General features: G+C 57.2%; 1 protein-coding gene and 1 long non-coding RNA gene across 4 annotated transcripts in view; one reads left to right on the top strand and one right to left on the bottom strand.

Moving 5' to 3' along the window:
- ATCAY (ATCAY kinesin light chain interacting caytaxin) overlaps positions 1 to 22,968 on the bottom strand; it is a 31,167-nt gene extending 8,199 nt beyond the window's left edge. Inside the window, exons 1-9 of one of the 3 annotated variants that reach the window (XM_003981738.6) lie at positions 22,603 to 22,967; positions 20,105 to 20,224; positions 9,817 to 9,875; positions 6,908 to 7,129; positions 5,173 to 5,358; positions 4,785 to 4,887; positions 3,330 to 3,461; positions 2,548 to 2,634; positions 160 to 258 (exon numbers count right to left, since the gene is read on the bottom strand). In XM_003981738.6, the coding sequence (XP_003981787.3) occupies positions 160 to 258; positions 2,548 to 2,634; positions 3,330 to 3,461; positions 4,785 to 4,887; positions 5,173 to 5,358; positions 6,908 to 7,129; positions 9,817 to 9,875; positions 20,105 to 20,181 (965 nt within the window). In that variant the 5' untranslated portion in view covers positions 20,182 to 20,224; positions 22,603 to 22,967. Of the gene's footprint in view, positions 1 to 159; positions 259 to 693; positions 955 to 2,547; positions 2,635 to 3,329; positions 3,462 to 4,784; positions 4,888 to 5,172; positions 5,359 to 6,907; positions 7,130 to 9,816; positions 9,876 to 20,104; positions 20,225 to 22,602 lie in introns of those variants that run through there. The other 2 variants (XM_019826131.3, XM_045043765.1) reach the window with 2 other exon arrangements.
- LOC111557766 lies at positions 3,455 to 5,354 on the top strand. The gene is made up of 4 exons (XR_006589218.1): positions 3,455 to 3,637; positions 4,496 to 4,679; positions 4,809 to 4,904; positions 5,216 to 5,354. It is a non-coding gene; the product is annotated as an uncharacterized LOC111557766 (long non-coding RNA).
- Positions 22,969 to 24,202: the final 1,234 nt, after the last annotated feature.

Below are 24,202 nucleotides of genomic sequence, written 5' to 3'. Positions count from 1 at the left end.
TCTCCGATCTCACGTGGGCTTGTTTCACCGTGTCTCCCCGGGTCTGCTGCTCCCACTCACGTCCGGCGTCCGGTTCTCGGGCCCCCGAGAGGGGAGGCGCGGAGCCTGGGCGCGCTGGGGCCGGGGGAGGGGGCGCCCCCACGGCACGGGGACACTCACTGTAGCACGCACTCGGGGATCTGCACGTGTTCCATGGGGATGAGCTGTTCCAGATCTTCCAAGCTGTGCACGTACTGGATCTTGTTGATGAATTTGACGCTGGTGGGACAAGGAGGGACATGCGTGAAGTCCAGGCCCGGGGCGCGCGAGGGCACAGAGACTCACAGCCCGTCCTCTCAGAAAGAGCAGCCTCTCTCGGTCCGCGCCCGGAGCCAGGCTGTCTGCTGCCACGCGGGGCTCTGTCACCAGCATGTGGCTTTGAACTCGTGGTTACTATTAATCTTAAAAATCTAACTTAAACCTAATTTTGCCGAAGTATCAAATAAGCTTTTTTTGAGGGCCCCCCGGGCGGGCGGCTCGGTCGGTTGAGCGGACGACTTCGGCTCAGGTCGCGATCCCACAGTCGGGGAGACCGGGCCCCGCGTCGGGCTCTGCGCCCACAGCCCGGAACCTGCTTCCGAGGCCCCGGCTCCCTCTCTCTCTGCCCCTCCCCTGCTCGCACTCTGTCTCTTCAAAAATAAAGCAGCATCGGAACAAGTTTTTAAAAGCTTTTTTGAAAGTCGCGTCATTTTTCTAAATGACAAACAGAAGGCCGAGAGGATACGGCACGACAGCAAACGATACAATAATCGAGTTAACGGTAAAAAAAAAAAAGGTAAGACGGAGTCAGGGGTCTACAAAAGCGTCTTGAGACGTGTCGTATCTACGTCGAGAGGTCAGGTTAAAACTCGGCTCAGGCTTTCCGGCGTCCGATGCAAAGGGAGACACATGAGGAATGAATGACACACAGCGTCCCTGATGGGAAAAATAAAGCAGCTACTTGGCAGAAAGGCCGACGGTAAGTGATTAGGCATCACAGACGCTCCCCACGGGGCGTCACAAAGCGGCCATGTGTGCTGTTATGAGCAAATCCGACTGCTTTCATGCAGGGCAAGTCACATTTTGTAAAATATTTTTTACACATTTATTTTTGAGAAACAGTGAGACAAAGCGTGAGCTTCCTTCCTTCCTTCCCTCCCCTCCCTCCCTCCCTCCTTCCTTCTTTCCTTCCTTCCTTTCTTTTTTTAAGTATATGTATTTAAGCAATCTGTACTGCCAACCTGGGGCTCGAACTCAAGGACCCTGAGATCAAGAGCTGTGTGTTCTCCCGAATGAGCCCACCAGGCTCCCCCGAAGGACCTGGATCCGATTCAATGCTCTGAGTCATGTCAAATTAAATATGCATTCAGGGGGCGCCTGGGTGGCTCAGTCCCTTAAGCGTCTGACTCCTGATTTGGGCTCAGGTGGCGATCTCACCGTCACGAGACCGAGCTCCGAGTCAGGCTGGGCACAGAGACTGCTTAGGATTTTCTCTCTCTCCTTCTCTCTCTCGGGGCGCCTGGGTGGCTCAGTCCATTAAGTGTCCGACTCTTGGTTTCGGCTCAGGTCATGATCTCACAGTACGTGGGTTCGAGCCCCACATCCGGCTCTGTGCTGACACCATGGATGGAGCCTGCTGGGGATCCTTTCTCTCCCCTCTCTCTGCCCTTCCCCCACTCATGCTACCTCTCTCTCTCTCAAAACAAACATTGAAAAAAATATACATATATACTTAAAAAGATGTGGTTTATGGTGCAGATCTTGGGCACGTCACATTGGCGTGACGTCTGGGGCAGCTCAAGTCGGAGACTAAGGTCAGCCCCCTGGCTACTCGGTCCCCATGTGGCCAAACCACAGTGAAACCCTAGACAGTAAGGTGAGCTTCCCGGTTGGTGGACCTTCCTGTATGCTGTCACACGTCTTCGCAGGGACAATTAAGGGTTTTTGTTACCACCCCCGGGGAGGGGACAACTGCCCGCCTGGGACCTCCATATGCACCTTCGGGCTTCGCCAACTTTAACCCGTGTCCTTCCTCTGTAGGAAACCGCGACAGCTTTTCTGAGCTCTGGGAGTCCGTCCAGTGACTCGTCAAACCTGAGGGTGGTCTCGAGGACCCCCCAAGGCACACGTGGCTCGTGACATTATTGCCGGGAGCGGGTCAGACCCTCCTCGCGTCCTAATGGTCCCCGCACAGGTTCTGGAGTGGACGGGGCGGGGGGAGTGTGGCGGGCGAGCACCTGGCTGTGTGACCCTGGCTGCGTGCCTTGACCCTTCTGAGCCCCAGATCCCTCATCCACGCCACGGGCGTGACAGCGTCAGCCTCTCCGGTGGTGGCTGTCACGCTACGAGGTATCCGGCGTTTAGGATGGGACAGCTGCTTTGCTAGTATTTTTCCTGTGTTCGTCCCTTAATACTAACAACGCACATGATTTAAACAGCTTGAGGCCAAGGTCCGCATCCCACGCACAGAAGCCGGAAGATTCGGATTCCCGGCAAAGACGCGCGAGCCCGCCCCGGCGGCGGCCTCACCTGATGAAAGGCCGGGACACCGCCAGCACCGTGCGGATGAACCAGGACGGGTGCACAATGATCAGCGATTTCAGGTTCTTTCGCAACCTGCGGGGGAAGCCGAGCAAGTGGGCCCTGGGGAGGGAGGGGCTCCCGGCGGGCACATCCGGGCTGGGGGGGGGGTCCGGAAGGCCGAGCCCCCTTTGCGGGGTTTGTGGGGGCCACGCTGACCTCTAGCCCCAGGTGTCACTTCATTCAGGGCCTGAGCTCTTGACTGCGTGGTCGCGCGGCCCATCCCCGAAAGATGTCCTGGGGCACCCTGGTTCTGACCCCCTGTTGTGGTCACGTTGAACTGCGTCCCCCCCCCCCCCAACCCCAGATCTGTATGTTGTAGTCCTAACCTCTTGGACCTCAGAACGGGGACATCGTTTAGAAAATAAGGTCATGGCCGACATAATTCTCTAAAAGTCACACCAGGGCAGGATGGGACGTAATCCAATCACTGGTGTCCTTATAAAGAGGGGACGTTTGGACGCAGACACACGGGGAAAGGCCACGTGACCACGACAGGGGCGGCGCGCCAAGCTGGGGGGGGGTGTGTGCCAAGGACGGCCGGTGCCCCCCCCCCCCCCCCAGGAGACGCACGGAACAGACTCAAGAGCCGATCAAGTCCGTTCAACCATCCGGTCTGAGGTCGTTTGTCCTACGGCCACGCCGCCTTCGGGGGGGGGGGGGCTCCGGGGTCCCCTGCTCCGCGGGGGTGAAGACCCCTCCCTCCCGGGCCCTTCCGCCCACGCACTCACCTCCTGTCGATCATCTGATAACACTTCTTCAGCCAGCCGATGCCAGGCATCCTCCGCCGGGGGGTGGCGCCGTTCAGGTAGACGATCATGTAGTCCTCGGCCACCAGCAGCTCCAGACTGCTGATGACGTACCTGGTCACGTGTGGGGAAGATGGGGGGCCCAGCAGGGGGGCCGGAGTTAGGAAGCCCCGCCCCCCGTCCGCGCCACGAGCGCCCCGTGGGCGCCTGCGCTCTTTGCTGCCCCCTGCCGTGCTGGGCCAGCCCCGCCTGCTCGGGGTGGTGAGGCTGCAGACCCCAGCCCACCCCAAGTTAGTGGCCGTGGGCCTAGGGATAGCAGGGGTCACCATCTCACTAAGCACTTATTAGGCGCCAAGGGTTTTACGCGCATGACAGCATCTAGCGTCTCCGTTAATCCGGAGAGGGGGTCCCAACGGCCCCGGGGACGGCCGGGGAACGGGCACCCACAGTGGACGGCCCACCGCACCAGACGTTGCGGGTCCCGGGTCCCGTCCCGGCCCCGTCTCTCCCGGAGCGACTTTAGAAACTTTTTTCTTTTTGTTTACTGTTACTATTATTTTTTTAAATGTCTATTTTAATTTTTTTTTCAACGTTTATTTATTTTTGGGACAGAGAGAGACAGAGCATGAATGGGGGAGGGGCAGAGAGAGAGGGAGACGCAGAATGGGAAACAGGCTCCAGGCTCTGAGCCATCAGCCCAGAGCCCGACGCGGGGATCGAACTCACGACAGCGAGATCGTGACCTGGCTGAAGTCGGACGCTTAACCGACTGCGCCACCCAGGCGCCCCAAATGTCTGTTTATTTTGACAGAGAGAGAGCGAGCAGGGGAGGGGCAGAGAGGGAGGTGGACAGAGGGTCCAAAGTGGGCTCCACGCTGTGAGCGCGGAGCCCGACATGGGGCTTGAACTCGGGAGCCGCAAGATCATGACCTGACCCACCCCGGCGCCCCAGAAAACCTTTTCCTCTGTCTCAGCCTCTACTTCCCCACCTGAAGGTGGGGGATGGGGGGAGGCTGGGCTCCCTGGATTCTGGGGCCCCTTCCTGCCCTGACCTCCCCCAGGTGCCTCCTCGTCCTCTGAACCACCGGGCACCGGAGCCCCACCGAGTCAGAAGGAAACCTCCATAATCACTTTCTGTCACCTGCCAGGTGCGTTACTCCATCGTTATGAAGCTGCACCCCTGTGTCCTTGGGCAAGTGACTGAACCTGTCTGTGTGTTGGGGGCTGCACCTGTAGGAGGAGGTGTCCGCCCCACAGGGTTGCCCAGAGCGTGGACTGCGTTTCCACACGCGAAGCGCGTGGCCTCGCGGGCCGCCAAAGAGTAAAGGCTCAGTAAGTGGGGGTGACGAGGGGTGGTCCCGGGAGCCTGGTCCAGCCCACGGGCTGGGGCTCTTGGAGCCATGGGCACGGGGCGCAGCGGGCGGGCGGGCCACTTACAGGAAGAGGTTCTCCATGATGTAGTGGTAGTCGGGGGAGCTGCTGTCCGGGAGGAAGCAGGCAGCGAACACGATGATGGCGTTGAGACCCTCGCCGTAGTACCCTGGGGAGAGGCGGCCGGTGAGTGGCTCGCGCTCCGAGCTGCCCCGGGCTCCTCCCCGGGCTCCCACCCCCTCGCCAGCCAGCCCCTTCCTTCCCGGAGGACACGGCTCTGAGTCATGGGAGCTCTTGGGGAGCCGGCAGACCCCTGACGGGCCTGCCTCTGATGGGGACACCGGGCTTAATGCCCCTCTGTCTCGGATGAAGAGACTGAGCTTCAGAGGGAGCCTCTGATGACCTCCGGTCGGCCCGGCTGGAGCCAGGGGGAGCTCGCGGGGTGCGGTCTCACCTCCGTGGGTCACTACCCTCATGTAGGGTCGGATCATGTGCAGGTCAATCCGGTGTTCTTGTTCTCCGATGATCACCGTCCGCCAGAGGCGCCCGTTGGTGGCACCGCCGTCCTCCACTGCGCCGTCCCCGAACAGATCTGCACTGTCACCGGGCATGTTCTTCGCGGCGGCCACCGGGGTGTCATCTGGAAGCCAGCCGGGGGGGGGGGGGGAGGGAGCAGAAGGGACGTCTCAGTCCAGACGTTGGGTCCCAGCCTCCCGCCCCGGCCCCCTCTGCCTCTGCTGCCTGTGGACGCGTGACCCTCCTGCTTCCCCCGTGACCTTGCCCACGTGCTTCTCCCCGCCCAGAGGCCCTGCTCGTCCACTTCCCCCCTCCCCCTGCTCTCCCTTCACGGCCTGGCTCAAATGCCACCTTCTCCAGAAAGCCTGGCTTCCTAGACCACTCTGTGGGCTTGGGGCTCGGAGCCCGTGAATGTGTCTGTCTGCTTCATCAAACCGCGAGGGCGCTCAAGGGCACGGGCGCTCTCATTCTGTGCCCTCCTTGGAGCCTGGCACACGGAGAGACGATGCGGCCTGGCACCGGGATCCCCTGCACGCTTGCCCGGCCCCTAGTGACGCACACGGCTCTCCACAGCCCGGTCCTCCTCCGCCTCCCGTGTTTCATCCAGCCCTGACCCCTCCTTCCGGCGCGTCCCCTACCTCAGCCGCCAGAGGCCCATCTAAAACCCCTCTGGGGCGACAGGAATAAACACAATGATGAGAGAATCCCACAAATCACCGCACACGCGTCGGGTGGCCTAGACGAAACAGCTAAATTCTAAGAAACGCGGGGCGCCTGGGTGGCTCAGTCGGTTAAGTGTCTGACTTCGGCTCAGGTCATGATCTCACGGTCCGTGAGTTCGAGCCTCGCGTCAGGCTCTGTGCTGACAGCTCAGAGCCTGGAGCCTGTTTCCGATTCTGTGTCTCCCTCTCTCTCTGCCCCTCCCCTGTTCACGCTCTGTCTCTCTCTGTCTCAAAAATAAATAAACGTTAAAAAAAATTTAAATTCTAAGAAACGCACAAACCACCAGAACTGACTCAGGAAGAAATAGAAAAATGGGATAGACCCATGACGGCAGGGCGATTGGATCAGGGGCGGAAACTCCCTCCCTCCCTCCCTCCCTCCCTCCAGCCCGCCGAGGGCCGGGTGGCTTCGAGGCCGAGTTCCAGCAAACAGCTAAAGAGGTAACGCCGATCCTTCCCCGTCTCAGCACTGCACACGTTCGGGGCGTCCCAGGTGGGCATCCTGGCCGCCCCACTCAGTGCCAGGAGCAGCCCCAGTGCAACGGCCCCAGACGTCCCCAGACGCGGCCCTGTGTCCCCTGGGGCAGGACCACCCCTCGGGTGAGCCCCTCTGCCCCGTCCCCACATCTCACCTTGTTTCCCTCACAGCACTGAGCACCAGGGGCGATCAGCTTGTGAGTTTTGGCTTTGGTGCCTCGCGTCTGTCTTTCTGGCGACCGTGCCTGGGGCGGGGCACCCCCTCTTCCTGCCGCGTCCCCGCCACCCGCCCCGCACCCCAGTCGAGATCTGCTCCCGAAGAAATGCTCCCCGGACAGCTGTGCAATGAGTTGGAGGCACTTCATTTCGGACGTGGTCACCTTTGAGAGTCACGGGAGGGCCACGCCCCCTGGACAAACCCCCAAGTCCTCAAGGAAAACGGGTGTGGGGCCGCAGCGGGGGAGGGGGCCTCACCTTCCCACTCCAGCTCCTCGCCATTTCCCAGAAACTCCAGCGAGTCGGTCTCGTCCGGGGTCTCGATGTCGTCCACGTTGATATCGAGGTCATCAGGGGTGTCCAGGAAGTCGTCGGACAGCAGGGAGCCCTCGCTCTGATCCAGCGAAATGTTGATCTCGGGGGCGACCAGTGTCTTCCGCTTACGATGAGCTCCGTTGAAGTTCAATGTGTTGGGAGGGGCTGTTTGGGAAGCGGGAGAACAAAACAGCTGCGGCTTCTTCCTCCTTGCTCCCCCTGCCCGGTTCCCGACCCGGTGAGAGGTCTGCCCCACCAGGTGGTTGCAAGTCAGGCGACATCCCTTCCGGACAGGTTCATGCCGTGCCCTCGCCGCCTGGACGTCAAGGGCGGGCGCCTGGACCTCGCTGCTTCCCGGCTCTGTGACCCCGCAGACGGAGCCTGACTTAATTTTACCGGCCGCTAGGTGAGACTCGCAACGGTGAGTCAGGTCAGGGTCACACGGATGGCCTGCCCGGCTCTAGACGGTGGGCCTGCCGACACCTGCGATCACTGTTGCCTTCCGGATGGGGCTGGCAGAGGACGCCCACGTTCTGCTTTTCAGCTCTCGGTGATGTTCACCTCCGTAATCGCTGAAGTTTACCGATCACATCGCACGGGCCAGGCCCTCTTCGCAGCACCCCCCCCCCCCAAGCGCTTTCCTGTTTCGACTTTGCAATATCCGCACAAGGCGAGTTCTGTTATTGTCCCCTTTACCAGGTGAGCAAACTGAGGCACAGAGGGATCTCTCTGGAGCTGGTCAGAGTGGGTATGCCTCACGGTTTGAACTGCTTTTTCCTGCAGACTCTTAGCTGAAACTCTGGTCTCCTTGTATGAGGTGGTCTCCCCTCCCCCCCCCCCCCCCCCCCCCCCGGGCTGCCTCCAAGGGGTTAACGCTGATCCGACAGCTAGCTGAGCAGGGCTAGCCCCTGACGGAGGTTGCCTTACGCCTTACGGGGGGTAAGCCCCCAGATGCTCCCGAGCCAGCTCAAGGGAGACAGGTTGTTCTTCCAGAGACCTTGGGAACTCTCCCCCAGAAGCGTCAGCAGACGGAATCATCGGTGGACAGTGAGGACAAAACAAAAGAGCCAATAGGAGAGCCCTGCCCCTCCCTCGCCAGATGAAGACATTCATCGACACGTAATTCAACGGACAAGCTCCTTCCCCTTTTTGTCTTTGAATTTCTCCAGCCCTAAACCACGGGTCAGAGGTGACCACCTCAGGACACACACCCCGGGATGTAAATGTGTGCTTTTGCAGAGAACAATAAAAACAAAATAGCCATGGGGCACCTGGCGGGCGCGGGGCTCAGTCGGCTAAGCGTCTGACTCTTGGTTTCGGCTCAGGTCATGATCTCACGGTTCGTGAGTTTGAGCCCCGTGTCGGGCTCCGTGCTGACAGCGTGGAGCCTGGGATTCTGTCTCTCTCTCTCTCTTTCTGCCCCTCCCCTACTTGCACTGTCCCTCTCTCTCTCTCTCTCTCTCTCAAAAATAAATAAAGAAAGAAAATCGAATAGAATTTTCACTAAAAAAAAAAAATCTGATGGAATTTGTCCTGCCAAATTTCAGACTTGCTGGGACTGACGATCCCTTTTTCCTCCTGTTTCTGCTTTTCGGAACGAGGACGTCTATCCCATGCCTGTCCCACCATCATATTTTGGAAGCAAATAACCTGCCGGGGTTTCACGTGTTCACAGCTGAAGAGGAATTTTGCCCTGAGTCTTCTTCCTCTTCCGGCCCTCAACTGATTAGATGAGACCCACCCATATTAGGGAATGCAATCTACTCTACTCAGAGTCTAGTCATTTAAATGTGAATCTCATTGAAAGAGTGACTCTCAATGGAAACCTCTAGAATAATGCGTGACCACATCTCTGGGTACTGTGGCCCAGCCAAGTGGACACATAAACTTGACCACCAAGTCTCTCCATCTCCTTAACTAAATGTCATTTGCGAAGTCCCTTTTGCCATGTGAGGGGACATTCACAGATTCCAGGATTAGGATCTGGATATGCTTTGGGGGCTGCGATTCAACCAGTCACACCTAGGAAGAGGGGTATGGTTATCACACACCTCTCGTTTTGCAGAGGTAGGAAACAGAGCGCCAACATAGTCAGGGGACTCGCCCCAGATCACCCTCTGGGGGTGACAACGACAGGCAGAGTCCATGTGCTCAGGTCAGAAGCAGGCCCAGTACTCTAGGGGGACCAACCATCCTGAGTGGTCCCAGAAAGCTGGGACGAGCTGGTCTTAGCTCTTACTGCTGTGTGACATCAGGGGCGCGGCTGTCCCTCTCTGGTCAGTCTTTCCTCCGAAAGGGTAGGATGAGCTGTGATGAGATGCATGGGGGAGACGCAGGCAGAGTGGGGGCCCCTCCCCCCCAGCAAGACCACGTGAGGGGATGCCACTGAGGAGAACACATGTTTAGGACAGTTCCTCTGGCTGTCCTGGACCCCCTGTCCCCAAATTCTGGGACTTTGGGTCCTCAGAGCCGTGAGCCTTCCTGAGCGCTTAGGACAGCAGAGCCCTCCAGGGCTGACTTCGCGCCTGGCGTCCCCTGGGCACTTAACACATGTCACCTCATTTAATCCTGGCAGTCCCCCTTCTGCGGGGAGCTCACGACCTGCATTTAATAATAAGGACTTGGAGGCACAGAGAGGCCGGGCAACCAGCTGAAGGATACACAGCAACACCACGTGACTCGGCCGCGCATCTCCCCCCCCCCCCGCACCCCCAATGGTCGCTTTCCCTCCAGGCCTCGCGCAGAAGGCCCCCCTTCCCTGACGGTCCGCCTCGGACATTTCGACAGCTACAGCCTGAGGCAGAGCAGGACCTGGAAACAGCATGCCCGTTTTTGCACCCGTGGAAACTTACAGGACGTGTCTTCCGTGGGGCTGCCAAGCGGGTCCATCCCTGTCTCTTCCGGGAGTGGCCTGCGGACCCAGCAGAGAGCAGGTATCAGTCACCAGAGCGCGGAGTGCAAACAAACAGCATGGACAAGACTCGGGGGGGGGGGTGTCTGGGGAGTCCCTGGGTGTCTTTTTTCAACGTTTATTTATTTTTGGGACAGAGAGAGACAGAGCATGAACGGGGGAGGGGCAGAGAGAGAGGGAGACACAGAATCGGAAACAGGCTCCAGGCTCTGAGCCGTCAGCCTAGAGCCCGACGCGGGGCTCGAACTCCCGGACCGCGAGATCGTGACCTGGCTGAAGTCGGACGCTTAACCGACTGCGCCACCCAGGCACCCCAAGTCCCTGGGTGTCTTTTAAAGTAACGCCACCGACCGTGTGCTTGTGGCCCTTGATGCTTGGCCGGGCATGGATTTGCAAAACCAGGCGGTTTTTTCCTGGCAACGCCTGGACCGCTTTGGGGAGCTCAACGGCGGTGCATTGGACCCAGGCGCCCCGGCTCCTTTGCTCCCGGCGAAATACTCCATCCCGGGAGGCAGAAGGTCTGCAGAGAGCCCGGGGCCGCCAGAGGCCCTCGCTGCAGGGCGTGCTGACTCAGGGAAGCGCTAATTCACCTCTGCAACTCAGCAGTGCGGGCTCAGCCCAACGGGGAGCCAGAGCCGTGGGGAGAGGAGGGCGATGGAATGCTTCCTCCTTTCCTTTTCAAAGCCCTTCGCTCCCTCTGTCTGTTCCTCTTCCTTTCCGTCTTCCTTTCCTGCCCCCCCCCCCGCCCCCACTCACAGAACATCCAGGCGCACTGGCGGGTCTGGGAGGGGAAGGATGAACGGGAAGTTGCTTTCGGGTCATACAGGTCAAAGGTCAAACTGGAGCAGACACAAAGGAAATGAACGCGTGCGTCCACACAAACACCCACACTGCAGGGGTGCCGGGGGGGGGGTTCAGTCAGTGAAGCGTGACTCTTGACTTCAGCTCAGGTCAGGATCTCACGGTTCGTAGGTTCGAGCCCTGGTGTCGGGCTCTATGCTGACAGCATGGAGCCTGCTTAGGATTCCCTCTCTCTCTCTCTCTCTCTCTCTCTCTTTCTCTCTCTCTCTCTCTCTCCCTCCGCCAAAAAATAAATAAGCTTAAAAAAAAAAAAACCTACACCCCAGTGTGATATGATTCACAGTAGCCACAAAGTGGAAACACGCCGTGTCCATGGATGGGTGAAGGGATATGTGTCCCTCACGCACCGGAAGGTCACCCGGCCGCGAGCAGGAGCGAGACGCCCACACCCGCTGCCCCCCAGAAACGGACCCCGAACACACGACGCTCAGGGAGGGAACCAGACACGAGAGGCCACACGGGGTGTGAGTCCACGTGCGTGAAACGTCCAGAACAGGCCCGTCCACGGACGGGAAGGGGGCTCGTGGGGGCCGGGGTTGGGGGGGGGGCAGCTGATGAGGCCAGGGTTACTTTTTAGGGAGATGGAATGTTCTGGAACTTGATAGAGGTGACGGCTGCACAGCATTGTGAATGTACCAGACGTCACTGAATCGTGCACTGAAAACCGTTGATCCTATGCTGTGTGAATTTTCCCTCAAAAGAAAACCACGCCTTGAAGAAGGACAGAAAAGGCAGACGGGGGCTGAAGAGTCAAGTCACACGTCTGCTCTCTCGGTCTTGTCTGTAGCTGCCACCCTTGCTCCCAACACGGGTGACTCCTGAATGAGTCCAGGGCCCCAGAGCCCAGGAGAGACACCAGCCACCTGCCAGGTGACCCCCAACTGCAGACTGACGGCTGAGGCCCCACCTCTAGCCTTGTCCTGCCCACACAGCACTTAAAAGCATCTTAAATTTGCTGCCGAGTCAGACGTGACACAAATATTTCGGGTTTCCGTCTTTCCTTCAATTACGGACCCGCCCTCTGTGAGTGGTAACAACCCCCCAGGAGCTGAATGTGGGCCCCTCCCGCTCACCTGGGGGCCGGACTTTTGCTCTGGTTCCTTCTCTCACGTGCACCTGCCTGCCCAGTTGCCCATCAACGTCTGAGGCGTCAAATCCTGGTCTAGACCGAGTCTGAACCCTCACTTACCCCATGGACAGGGCACTCGCTGTGTGCCGGGTTGGAATGTTCGCGGCACGATCTTATTTCCTCCCCACAGCAATCCTCGGAGGCAGGTAGGAGCCCATTGCACAGGGGAGGAAACTGAGGCTGGCCCCACAGGCTGGAGTCAGAGAAACTACCCGGTGGCCAAGCTGATTCCAGTCATTGCCCTCTACTGCCCCCTTGTGCCTGGTCCGCACATGTGCACCGACCCCAGCGGGGGTTTTTTGCAGCCCAGGATGTCCGGTTCTCATCAGGATGTGATTCAGCCTCCCAACCCTGGGCGGGTCCACATAAAGCCTACCTGGGCCCCTAACCTAGCAGGATGTGGCCCAGCTGCAGCCGAAATGTCAGGGTGGGGAAAGCATCCAGCTCCTTGGTGCAGACTGGGAAACTGAGGACCCGAGGGAGACTTTTCCTTCAGTTCACAAACGTACGTTAGGTGTCTGGGCTCCGGGCTGCATACAGCAGGAGCCAGGACAGATGCTCGGCCAGGCTGCAGCGACAGTCTCCGTGCTGCCCTGAAGGTTTCTGGTAGACGTGTTCGCGTCCAGCAGGTGGCGACTTTAAGCACAAGACCTCCCTCCACAATAGGGGTCTCACGCAAGGGAAAGGCATTGAGGTTTCCCCGGGGAAGAAACAACTCTGACTTGACTTCTGCTCAGGTCATGATCTCGCGGCTCGTGAGATCAAGCCCCGCATCGGGCTCTGTGCTGACAGTGGGGAGCCTGCTTGGGATTCTCTCTCTCCCCCTCGCTCTCTGCCCCTCCTCTGCTCATGCTCGGTCTCTCTCAAAATAGATAAATGAAGTTAAAAAATTTATTTTATTTTATTTTATTTTTAATGTTTATTTTTGAGGGAGAGAGATCTCAAGCGGGGGAGGGGCAGAGAGAGAAGGGGAGACAGATTCCAAATCATTCTCTGCGCTGAAAGCATGGAGCCCAATTAGGGGCTTGAACTCCCAAATCGTGAGATCATGACCTGAGCCGAAGTCAGATGCTCAACCGACTGAGTCACCCAGGCGCCCCCCTAAAACTTGTTCAAATAAAATACTTACGTGCAAAATAAAATAGAAAATATACAATATGTTCTATACTTTACGTTACATGTAAAAACACACAATTATACATACGATTATATGTAATTGCACATAATTGCATATATAACACAAAACATACGATAGCATAATGTATTAATAAAGAATATGTAAATTAATGGGGCTCCTGGGTGGCTCAGTCGGTTATGCATCTGACTCTGGCTCAGGTCATGATCTCACGGTTTGTGGGTTCAGCCCCACGTCAGGCTCTGTGCTGACAGCTCAGAGCTTGGAGCCTGCTTCGGATTCTGTGTCTCCCTCTCCCTCTGTGCCTCCCCCACTCGCAGTCTGTCTCTCTCTCTCTAAAAATAAATAAATATTAAAAAAATAAAATAATATGTAAATTAATAAACATAGTAACACAAGTATAACTTATATGTAAATCTACAATTCTATAATATGACATATTATAGAATTGTCATAATATGATTTTAAATATATAATATGGTTAATAATACATATCATACATGTAGAGAATGGAAAGCTATTGGTTCGGTTTCTCTGCAGAACCCTGACTGATACAAGAGAGGAGAGATGTAAACACTGAGTAAACCAACAGTTGGAGGAAGCAGAAGGTGATACCTGCGACAAGGAAAATAAGAAAGAAGAGGGAGGAGGTGAGGCACAGTAGTGGCAGTCAAGGAAGGCCTCTTTGAGGAGGTGACTTTAAAAAAATATATTTTTTTTTTAAATTTTTTTAATGTTTGTTTATTTTTGAGACAGAGAGAGACAGAGCATGAACAGGGGAGGGTCAGAGAGAGAGGGAGACACAGAATCCGAAGCAGGCTCCAGGCTCTGAGCTGTCAGCACAGAGCCCGACGCGGGGCTCGAACTCACGGACTGTGAGATCATGACCTGAGCCGAAGTCGGACGCTTAACCGACTGAGCCACCCAGGCGCCCCCCCAAAAAAAATATATTTTTAATGTTTATGTTTGAGAGAGACAGCATGAGCAGGGGAGGGGCAGAGAGAGAAGGGGGACAGAGGATCCAAAGAGGGCTCCGCACCGACAGCGGTGAGCCTGATGTGGGGCTCGAACTCACGAACTGTGAGAGCAGGACCTGAGCCGAAGTTAGACGCTCAACGGAGGGAGCCACCCAGGCGCCCCCAGGAGGGGACTTTTGTGTAGAGAGAAGACTGGGGGAAGGGCCTTCCATTTGGGCAGAGGCCCTGAGGCCAGAAGATGCTTGGTGAGTCCTAGGAACAGACCAGAAAGCAGAGAACTTCTCCTGAGTTGGAGAAGCCAACTGAGCAGGACTCCAGGCTCCCCGGAGAAGAAGCCCGCTGTTTCCCTTCAGGCCCCACCCCCGCCGGCCCACAGGGCTGCGGCTTTCAAGGCCAGGTGGAAGCTTGCTATTTCCCCAAGTCCCAGGAAGGGCCCATTTTGTGCAGAGCTGAAGCCTCTCGGGTAAACTCAGAGCGGACCCGGATGGCTCCCAGAAGCACAGTGCTTGCTTACCTACAGTGGGCAAGCCACCTGCAAAGTGGGCTTTCTTTAATATGCAAGGTGCACCGTATGACTTTCATCTTTCTGTGCTGGGTTGAATTCTGTTCCCCTCTCCCAAAAGATAACTCAAGTCCTACCTCCCAGCACTTGGAATGTGACCTACTGGCAACAGGGCCATCGCAGATGTAATTAAGTTAAGAAAAGGTCAATTTAAAAAATAATCTTAAAAAGGGGCGGAGGGGGGTGCCTGGGTGGGTCAGTTAAGTGTCTGACTTCGGCTCAGGTCATGATCTTGCGGTGCGTGGGTTCGAGCCCTGCTTTGGGCTCTGTGCTGACAGCTCAGAGCCTGGAGCCTGCTTTGGATTCTCTCTCTCTCTCTCTCTGCCCCTCCCCTGCTCGATGTCTGTCTCTCTCACTCTCAAAAATAAACCAACATGGGGCGCCTGGGTGGCTCAGTCGGTTGGGCGACCGACTTCGGCTCAGGTCATGATCTCACGGTCCGTGAGTTCAAGCCCCGCGTCGGGCTCTGTGCTGACAGCTCAGAGCCTGGGGCCTGCTTCGGATTCTGTGTCTCCCTCTCTCTCTGACCCTCCCCTGTTCATGCTCTGTCTCTCTCTGTCTCAAAAATAAATAAACATTAAACAAAAATTAAAAAAAATAAATAAACATTAAAAAAAATTTTTTAATAAAAAAAGAAGAGGCCATACTTGATTAAGGTGTCCGTCAGTCCAGTGAGTGTTGTGCTTGTGGGAAAAGGGGAATTTGGACACAGACGCAGGACATGTGAGGATGTGGCAGAGACGGGAGAGATGTGTCCATAAGCCAGGGATCAACCAGGGTTGCTGGCCACACCAGAAGCTGGGAGAGGTGGGAAGGAGTCTCCCCTTCAGGGGGAGCAGGGCCCTGCTGACACCTTGATTTTGGGTTTCTGGACTCCAGAAGTGTGAAAGCATACATCTCTATTGTCTGAGGCCACCCAATATGGCAACCCCAGGAAACTCATGTACCCCTGTGGTATGAAATCCAGATCTCTCACCTGGGCATCCCACCAGGATGTGGCGCCGGTGAACCCTCCGACCCCGTTCTCACGACCTAGCTGGGCTCTTGTGCTACATTCCCCATCATGCCAAGGCCTTCCTTGCCCCAGTGCCTTTGCACATCTCACTCCTCTGTCTAGAGTAAATTTGCTTAGCCTTTAAGGCTGGGTCAGTTTCCTCCAGGAGGTTCTGACTGAGTCTGGCCTCTACCCCACCCTGCACTCTGCCCCAGAGCCCACCATGAGCACTCAGTCCGTGGTACGTGTGCTAATCGCTTGCTTCCTGGGCAGACTGTGAGCCGTTGAAGGGGAGGAAGTGCCTCTTCCTATCTTGCTTTGGTGAGTCACAGGCCAGCCCTCAAAGAAGTGGCTTGTGGAAGGACAGGGGGAAGGAAGGCACATCACATGAGTCGGAGAGGCACAACCCAGAAGGCCTGTCAACCTGATGCAGCTCTACCCTCAGATTCTAGCCTCAGGGTTGAGGTTTCTCATGATGTGAAACAAGAGAATTGGGAATAGACTTTGACCATGCCTCCTGCTCCCCCCTCCCCCGCGCCCCGCCCAACCTGTGCTCCAAGGGCATCAAGCTTGGGCACTGCTTGCCTCAGTCTCCCTTCAGGGGCTTCCCAGTCTCTGTTTCTGCCTGACCAAGGCCGCTTCTGGTGCGTGGCAACCACAGAATCTCTTTCCGGGTAGAGGCATGCTTTTCTGATAGCCATATGACACCCACAAAGCTCAGGCAAGGGAACCAGAGGGGATACTTCTGTGGGGCCTAAAAAATTATTTCTTGGCAACTCTGGTCGTTCTTAGATGCCCAGACAAATAAATGTACCCTTTTTCCTTCTCTGCAATTTCCAACACCTCTGTCCCTTCCTGTCACTCCTGTCTCCCCCAGCACCATTGTCTCCGGGAGGGTCAGAAGGCCTGGGGTGGTAAGCAGAACCATGGACAGCGGCACCACAGCCGCCCTCCTCCCGGCCCCCCCCCAGCAGCCTGACTCCACCCTAGCAGCCCTGACTCCACCCCCAGCAGTGCCGACTCCACCCCTAGCAGCCTGACTCCACCCAAAGCAGCCTAGACTCCACCCCCAGAAGTGCCGACTCCACCCCCAGCAGCCTGAGTCCACCCAAAGCAGTCCTGACTCCACCCCCAGCATCCTAGATTCCACCCTCAGCAGCCTGACTCCACCCAAAGCAGCCTAGACTCCACCCCCAGAAGTGCCGACTCCACCCAAAGCAGCCCTGACTCCACCCCCAGCAGCCTAGACTCCACCCCCAGCAGCCCGACTCCACCCCCTGCAGTCCAACTCCACCCCCAGCAGCCTGACTCCACCCTAGCAGCCCTGACTCCACCCCCCAGTAGTCAGCTGTGTTTTTGCAGACTGAATTGTGTCTCCCCTGCCTCCCTCACCCCTGCCAATTCAAACATCTAAGGACCAACCGTCAATACGGGTGTTTTTGGAGATGGGGTGTTTAAGAAGCAATGAAGGTGAACTGAGGTCCTTCGGGGCCTTGATCCCATCGGGCGTGGCCGTATAAGAAGGGGGAGAGACAGGAGCAATCTCTCCACACGCATGCACAGAGGAAAGGCTACATGAGGACACAAGAAGGTGGCTGTCTACAAGCCAGGGAGTGAGCCCTCACCGAACCCACGGATCTAACTTCCAGCCTCCGGGGGGGGGGGGAGGGGAGGAAGTGTCTGTGATACTCTGTCTGGCAGCCCAAGCCGACTGAGACAGAGGAGGAAACTAGAAGAGACGAGCCCAGCGTGGAGAAGGGCGGGGCTGAGGACGGCAGAAATGCTCCAGCCGGTCAGGGCCCACGACTCCTGCACACATCTTTTGGGACCTGCTGAGGTGTGTGCAACACAAAATTAGCTCTGTGCATGTGCTGGGCTGAGGGAGAGAGGCAGAGAGAGACAGAGGAGGAAGGGAGAGACAGAGAGACACAGAGAGAGGGGAGAGACACCGGAGGGAAGGAGGGAGGTGGGAGGGAATGATAAAGCAAAAGGAGTGAACTGTTAGTTGGCAAATCTGGGGAAAGGTTTACAGTTAGCACTTAGACCATCCTTGTAATTTTTCCTCAAAGTCTGAGACGACATCAGAGTAAAAAGTTACAAAGCAACAGAACCCATAGCCACTTGCTTGTGGAGGGAAAGGCGGGCTGAGATGCCAGTCAGACACCTATCCCTGCACCTGCCTCTTCTGACCTGTGAGACTCTGGTCAAGATCCCCCTCAGCTTTTCTTCTGCCCCTCAACCTGCCTCCACTGGCCTCAGGGCCTTTGCACATACTGCTCTCGGAGCTTGGAATACTCAGGACCCACCCAGAGTCTCCTTCCCCTGTTCGTCCCTCTTCCTCCTTCACAGCTCGGGGTCAGCACCCTCTCCAGCCTCCCCAATCTCTCCAACCTGGTCAGACCCCACCTGGGCGCTCTCCAAGTACCATGAACCCAGCTGCAACTTTACGTTGGGTTGTGAAGTTTATGAGGGAATGGCCTGCCCCTGCCCCAGAGGAAAGGCCCCATGAGGGCATCTGTCTTGTTCTCTACGTGTCCCGGGTGTTTTGCCCAGGGCCTGGCATACAGCTGGTGCGTATCATTACAGAGAATGAATGGAGAAATAGGGCAGAGAGAGCGACATCATCTCTGGGCTGCCCTTTGGATCCTTAAGAACTTGCAGAAGGGCGGAAGACAAGGAAGATGCTACAAGGTCATGGCAGCGGGAGGGGCTGCGGGCACAGGGCAAGCACTCTGACACCCCGGGGAGGCTGGAAGACGCCCCCGGGAAGGGGACCACTGGGCTGGAAGGAACAGAACTGTGGGTTCTCTGGCACCAGACAGAGGTGCTTATGTGGAGACGCGGCTGGGTGCCGAAGGAAGGAGTTGCACTCACTCCTCCCATGGCGGGGAAGGCAGAAGCCTTGGCAAAGGGCTGGCTCACGTCCCGGGGCGGCACAGCAGGGCCACTGTGCCGCAGACACTGGGCTACTGAAAAGGGACAGCGACCCTCTGCAGCTGGGAGAAACTCACTTAAAAGTCAGAGTTGCAGCTGCCCCGTTTTGTCTCAACAAGGGGCTTGGGAGAGGGGGTGTCTTTTAAAAGATCAGGGCGGGGGGCGTGCGAGCGAACGAGATACGGCGAAGAAGCGTCCAGGGTGGGGGGCAATGTATTTGGGCAGCCCTCGTCGTCTAGAGGGCCCATCCCGGCCGCCTTGCCCTGCGCGCCTCAGAGAATTCTTCCAGCAACTCTGTGAGTGAGGCATTATCGACCCGATTCACAGACAGGACAACTGAGGCACGAGGAAGCCCTCGGCACCCTCAGCGACGGGGATCCTCTTTTCTAGGGTGAGCACCCTCCCTCCTTCGTCTGTTCCTTTCCAGACAGTTATATAATGAGCTCTCGGACAGCATCCCCTGGGGCAAAACCCTTGCACTAAAGGAGGGCAGAGATGCACTTTGTGTCCAGCCATCGGATTAGGGGAGCCTGTGCCGACCCGTGTTTTCTCTTACCCAACACCACCCAGCAGAGCGAAGACAGGGACACAGGCCTGGTGGCTCATGCGTCCTGGCACTGGAGGCCCACGGCTTCCTTCCAACCCGGTTTCTTATTCCTACCAGTGGCCGTCACCCGCTCAGCCGGTGTCTCCTGAGTGCCGACTGTATACCAGAGTCTGTCTTTGTGCTGCCGGACGACAGCGATCCAACCAAAGGCCCCGGCTCTCACGGGGCTCCATTTGGGGGGGGAAACAGACCACACACTAGATACGCATGGACAGTATTTAGGGTATTAGGCTCACCGCAGGGTCTCCTGGGGCTGCTGTGACAAACGACCACACACTTAGGGGCTTAAAACGACAACAGATTCACTCCCTTATGATTCTAGAGGCCAGAAGTGAGTCTGAAGTCGCTTTCACTGGGCGGCAGGCAAGGTGTGGGCAGGCCTGGCTCCTTCCGGAAGCTCTAAGGGAGAATCTGCTTTTGTCCCCTTTCCAGCTTCCAGAGGTGCTCCTCCCCCTTGGCTCGTGGCCCCTCCCTCCTGTGACACCAATCTGTCACTTCCGTCGCCTCTGCCCCTACCCCTGAGTCTCCTGCCTCCTCTCAGAAGGACCCTGGGATGATATGGAGGGCTCACCTGGATAACTCAAGGTCATCTCCCTCTTTTCAGATCCTTGGCCTAAACACGTGCAAAGTGTCTTTGCCCCAGAGGGGCACATTTTCAGAGTCCAGGGATTAGGACACGGACATCTTTGGGGGCCACTCCAGGGATTTTAAGCAGGGCTAGGGCAAGATGCCTCCGGCTGCCACAGGTAAAAACACACCCTCACCCGGATTCGTGGGAACACCCGTAAGAATATTAATCGTCCACGAGGCAGTTGTAGAAGAATGTTCGGAATTCCTAAAATAGCATGGGAATGGGAGCTTTGCGCTGCTGGGGTGGGGTGGGGTGGGGGGGATCCATCTCAAATAATTCGGCAAGTATTCATTACGTGCCCGGCGCCCCCCAAGCCCCACCTCAGAGAGGCGGTGGGCACCCACCCCCACCCCCGCCCCGCCCCCAGCAAGGGCTGACGCAGCAATGGGGAAGCTGTACCTGGGAAGGCCTTCGTCCTGCCATTCTTCCTTCACGTCCACGTTTTCCATCCGGAGCGTAGCTTCAGTGGTCCCCATGGGAACAGAGGAGAGGCGCGCTGGCTTGAAGCAGAGCTGGGTCCTGAGGGAGAGCCACGTGGAGGTTTCACTGGACAGTCATCGTAATAACAACCCCCCCCCACGTGTGGCACCTCAGATCGATAAGAGTGTTGGATCCATTATTATATTGAATCGTCGCCCAGCCCCATGACGCAGGTGAGAAAACAGAGGTGTGGAGGGCTGATGACATCCATGTAGGTCTGGAGTTGGGACCCAGGTGAGAGCTGAGCCCCCAGATATAAGCCCCCTTCGCTTCGAAGCTCCAAAGTCCATGCTCCTTAGGGCTCATCATCCCTCCCTTACCTTGGACTTAAACTGGGCAGCAATAAATCCAATTAAAATCATTTATACTAAAGTGTTAGTGACTGATATACTTAAGCTTCCTTGCTGGGACCAACACTTTCAAACCCTACCTCTATATTCTCCAGGCTACCTGCCTTGCCTCTCTGTCCCCGAATAAAGAAACAAATCCTGACAACCTGCTGGGGCCAACGAAGGCAGTGTGGAAAGAGACTGGGGCTGGAAGTCGGGATCATAATTCTTATCAAGCACAAAGCTCACGTTTTGTTTTTATTGTTCTGAGGAGCTGGGGCTCAGGATGGCGGACAGCATGCTAGACGGGGCCTTAACAGCTGGGCTGTCTGCAGCAGTCAGAGGTGCAGAATGAGGCAGAATTGGGGTCCACCCTGAGGCATGCAGGACTCTGCCACTCACCCCTCCCAGCCTCAGTTTCCCCATCTGCAAATTAAAGAGCTGGACGAGAAATCATCTTTACAATACCCTTGGGGCATAACCTTCCAGGATCCTGCAACTCAGTCAACACCATGGGTTCTGTGCCTTTAAACTAGTGGCTTTCAACTGGGGATAATTTTGCCCTCCCCCTCCCTGCCAAGGGACGCTTGGCAAGTCTGGAGGCATTTTTGGTTGTCACAACGTGGGGAGAGGGCTCCTGGCCTTAAGGGGGTGAGGGTCAGGGATGCTGCTCAACACCGCTAGGCGCGTGTGCAAGCTGGGCCCCCAGGACCGAGAATGATCCAGCCCCAAAGTCCACAGATCTGAGATTGAGAAAGCCTGTCTTAATCGCATGCTTGCGAAAGGTCCCCGGGCAGGGTTTGACAGTCCTTATAGAGGGCCTGCTGCGTCTTTGCATCCCATCCCCCAAGCAGCTCCTGGGTTGTTAGTCTCACACGCCAGCACCAAAGGCCCCTGCCCCCAGCCCCTCACCCTTCCAGATGCCACGGCGGCCCCTCGGCAGAGCTGGTGCACGGCTAACGGTTTGGGTGGGTCATCTGAAGCCCCTGGAGGTGGGGGTCTGCATTTGGGGTTGTGGGACAGAGACGAGGACCCAGAGGGAGCCTGGGCCAGGAGAAGGCCAGGCAGGGGGGAGGGGTGCTGGCTAAAATTAGACACCCTCCCCGCCCCCACCAACACACACTTGGGAAACAGTGTCCCACCGGATTCTTGTCGCTGCTCTGAATGTCGTCATCCATTCATGGAGGAGGGACAGTAAGACGCAGTACGCCAAAAAAAAAAAAAAAAAGAAAGAAAGAAAGAAAGAAAAACCTCTTCCTGATGCCTGGGGTGATAACCACCACCCAGAACCTTACTGCAAGGGGAAGTTCTGGTCAATGGAAATTCATTTCCTTTCGGAAGACAGGGGTGTCTGCCTGGTTTTCCTCACCCCAAGCGGGGCGTGACCTCAGCCCCCTCCGAAGGACGCCCCCCAATCCCACCCACAGCGGAGGCGCTGGACCCACGCAGGCCGGGGCCACAATCCTGTACAGGTGGCGTGTGGGTCCTGCGCGCTCCTGTTCTAAGATCCTGACTTCACTCTGAGGGAAAATGAGGCAAAGTGAGGGGCGGCCCAGAGGTGTGCCTTTGCGCTGGGGCGCTGAATCCTCAGTGCATGGCGTCCAGGTGCAGACAGAGGGGGAGGGATCGGTCTTCAACCTTCTCCCTGCCTCCCCACCCGGTAGGCGAGCCTCCGTGTACACATCCATCAAGTCTGTCTGTGTCTGTCTCTCTTTCCAAATCCGCTCACGGTGTTATAAATAGACAATGCACAGAGGTGGGGCGTGTACATTTGGGTCTCTTAGGAAGCGTCCCAGAGAGAGGCTGAGGGTTTTATCAGCCTAATCTCCAAGCGCGTCCCGAAAATGGTGTATCCCCCTGCCTTCCAGGTGAGCGGTGGGCACGGAAGGCGGGCTCTGGGTGTATATGCCCGCGGCTGCTTTCCCTCGGCTTCGGGAGACAGGGCTGTGCTACCGTGCAGAGAATCCCAAGACCGTGGGTCCCGGCTCCCGGCCGCCCCACCTGCCCGGAGGGGGTTGGCAACAGCGGATGTCTCCGCACAGGCAAACGTGCCAGGGCAGGGCCGGGACGAGGAGAAAGGGGACTCACCTCCGCGGCCTCTGCGGGTTACGCGCAGACAAAGGCGAGCCCCGCGCCGACGCAGCCGGACATCCCTCGCCTTCCGAGAGCGGTCCCTGGGCCTTCAGAGCATCCGAGGAAGGTGCGCGCAGCGGCGGACTCTGCACGCAAGGAAGGTCACCCGGAGCAACGTGGCGGCGCAGACGGGGGGCGCTTTTGTCCGGAGGTGGGGGAACGGACGCAGTTCGCAGTCAGCCGGCTGCCCCTCGCCCCGCTGCGAGCGCGCCCCCTCACCGGCACCGGCCGTGCCTCCGAGGTGTTTCTTCCTGCCCGCTCGCAGCTGGCGGAGGCTCGGCTGCCTTAAGACGGTTAATTATGCTGCTTTTGTGTGCAGGGTGGGTGGGTGGGGGCAGGGCTGACCGAAAAGCACAGCCCCCTGCCAGAATCCGGTGCTCTCCATTGGCTGAACGGGGAGTGTTTCCAAGGGCCTCACCGGGGGCAGAAGCGGAAATGATTTCCTGATGGCGCATCACGGATTTAAAAACAAAACAAGGAGCAAACAAACAAACAAACACAGGACGGCGGTGGCCTCATTCCTTAGATTAGGAAGGGGGGGGGGGGAAGCGTCCCGAGGACCACGTTCCGTGGGGCCCCCAGCCGTGTGCCAAGGACCCGGCCGCGTGCTGGGGAGGCAGAATCTTCCCGGCCACGCTTGCTCGGGCCACCGGTGGAAAGGCGCCCCCTACAGTTGTGCGCTCAGCGGCCCTGCCCTGGAGGACTCCAGCCTGACAGTATAATAGTATCACGAGTTGCAGCTTCTGAAATTAGAAGGAGGTTTGGACCCTGGCTAGGCGGCCGCCTAGCCGGGAGACACGACCGCGTAAGTGACCTTCGCTGCCGGGCCTCAGTTTCCTCACCTGTGAGATGGGAACATCATGGTACTGGCGTTTCGGCATTCAACGAGATCGTGTAGGAGAGCGCTTAGCACAGTGCCTGAGAACGCTTCGCTACCTGTTTCTCGCCCTTGCTGTGTCGGGTTTTAGACCTGTAGCAGAGGCCGAATGGTGGTCCCCACAAGATATGGCAGCTCTTATCCTGACCCCTGGAACTTGGGAATATGACCTGATTTGGAAAAAGGGTCTTTGCAGGCAGAATTGAGGATCCAGTACCCTCATTTTGAGATGAGATCATCTGGATTGAGGATAAATCCCAGAGCCAATGCCAAGTGTCTTTACCTCTGCAAACCAAGGAGAACCAAGGATTGCCAGCAACCACCCGAAGCTGGGCAGGCATGGAATGCATTCTCCCTCACCGCCTCCAGAAGGAACCGACCTTCATTTTTGACGTCTGGGCTCCGGAACTGTGAGAGAATTTTGATTTCTATAGTCGTAAGCCGCTTGGCTTGTGGTGCTTTGTTACAGCAGTCCCGGAAAATGAACACACCCTGAGTAGCAACCAATGCCCATTACTCTGCCCTGCCTCCCTTAATCACTGCAGTGGCTTTCCACCCGTTTTGTGAACACATCAAGTTCATCCCCACCACGGGGCCTTTGAACATGCTGTTCCCTCTGCCAGGAATGCTCTTCCAGAAGAGGTTCACATTATTCAGGTGCCAGCTCAGAAGTAGTCT

This window comes from Felis catus, chromosome A2 (assembly GCF_018350175.1).
Source record: "Felis catus isolate Fca126 chromosome A2, F.catus_Fca126_mat1.0, whole genome shotgun sequence".
Taxonomy (NCBI): domain Eukaryota; kingdom Metazoa; phylum Chordata; class Mammalia; order Carnivora; family Felidae; genus Felis; species Felis catus.
Note: the sequence above shows the minus strand (reverse complement) of the source record. Positions and strands in the feature narration are given on the sequence as shown.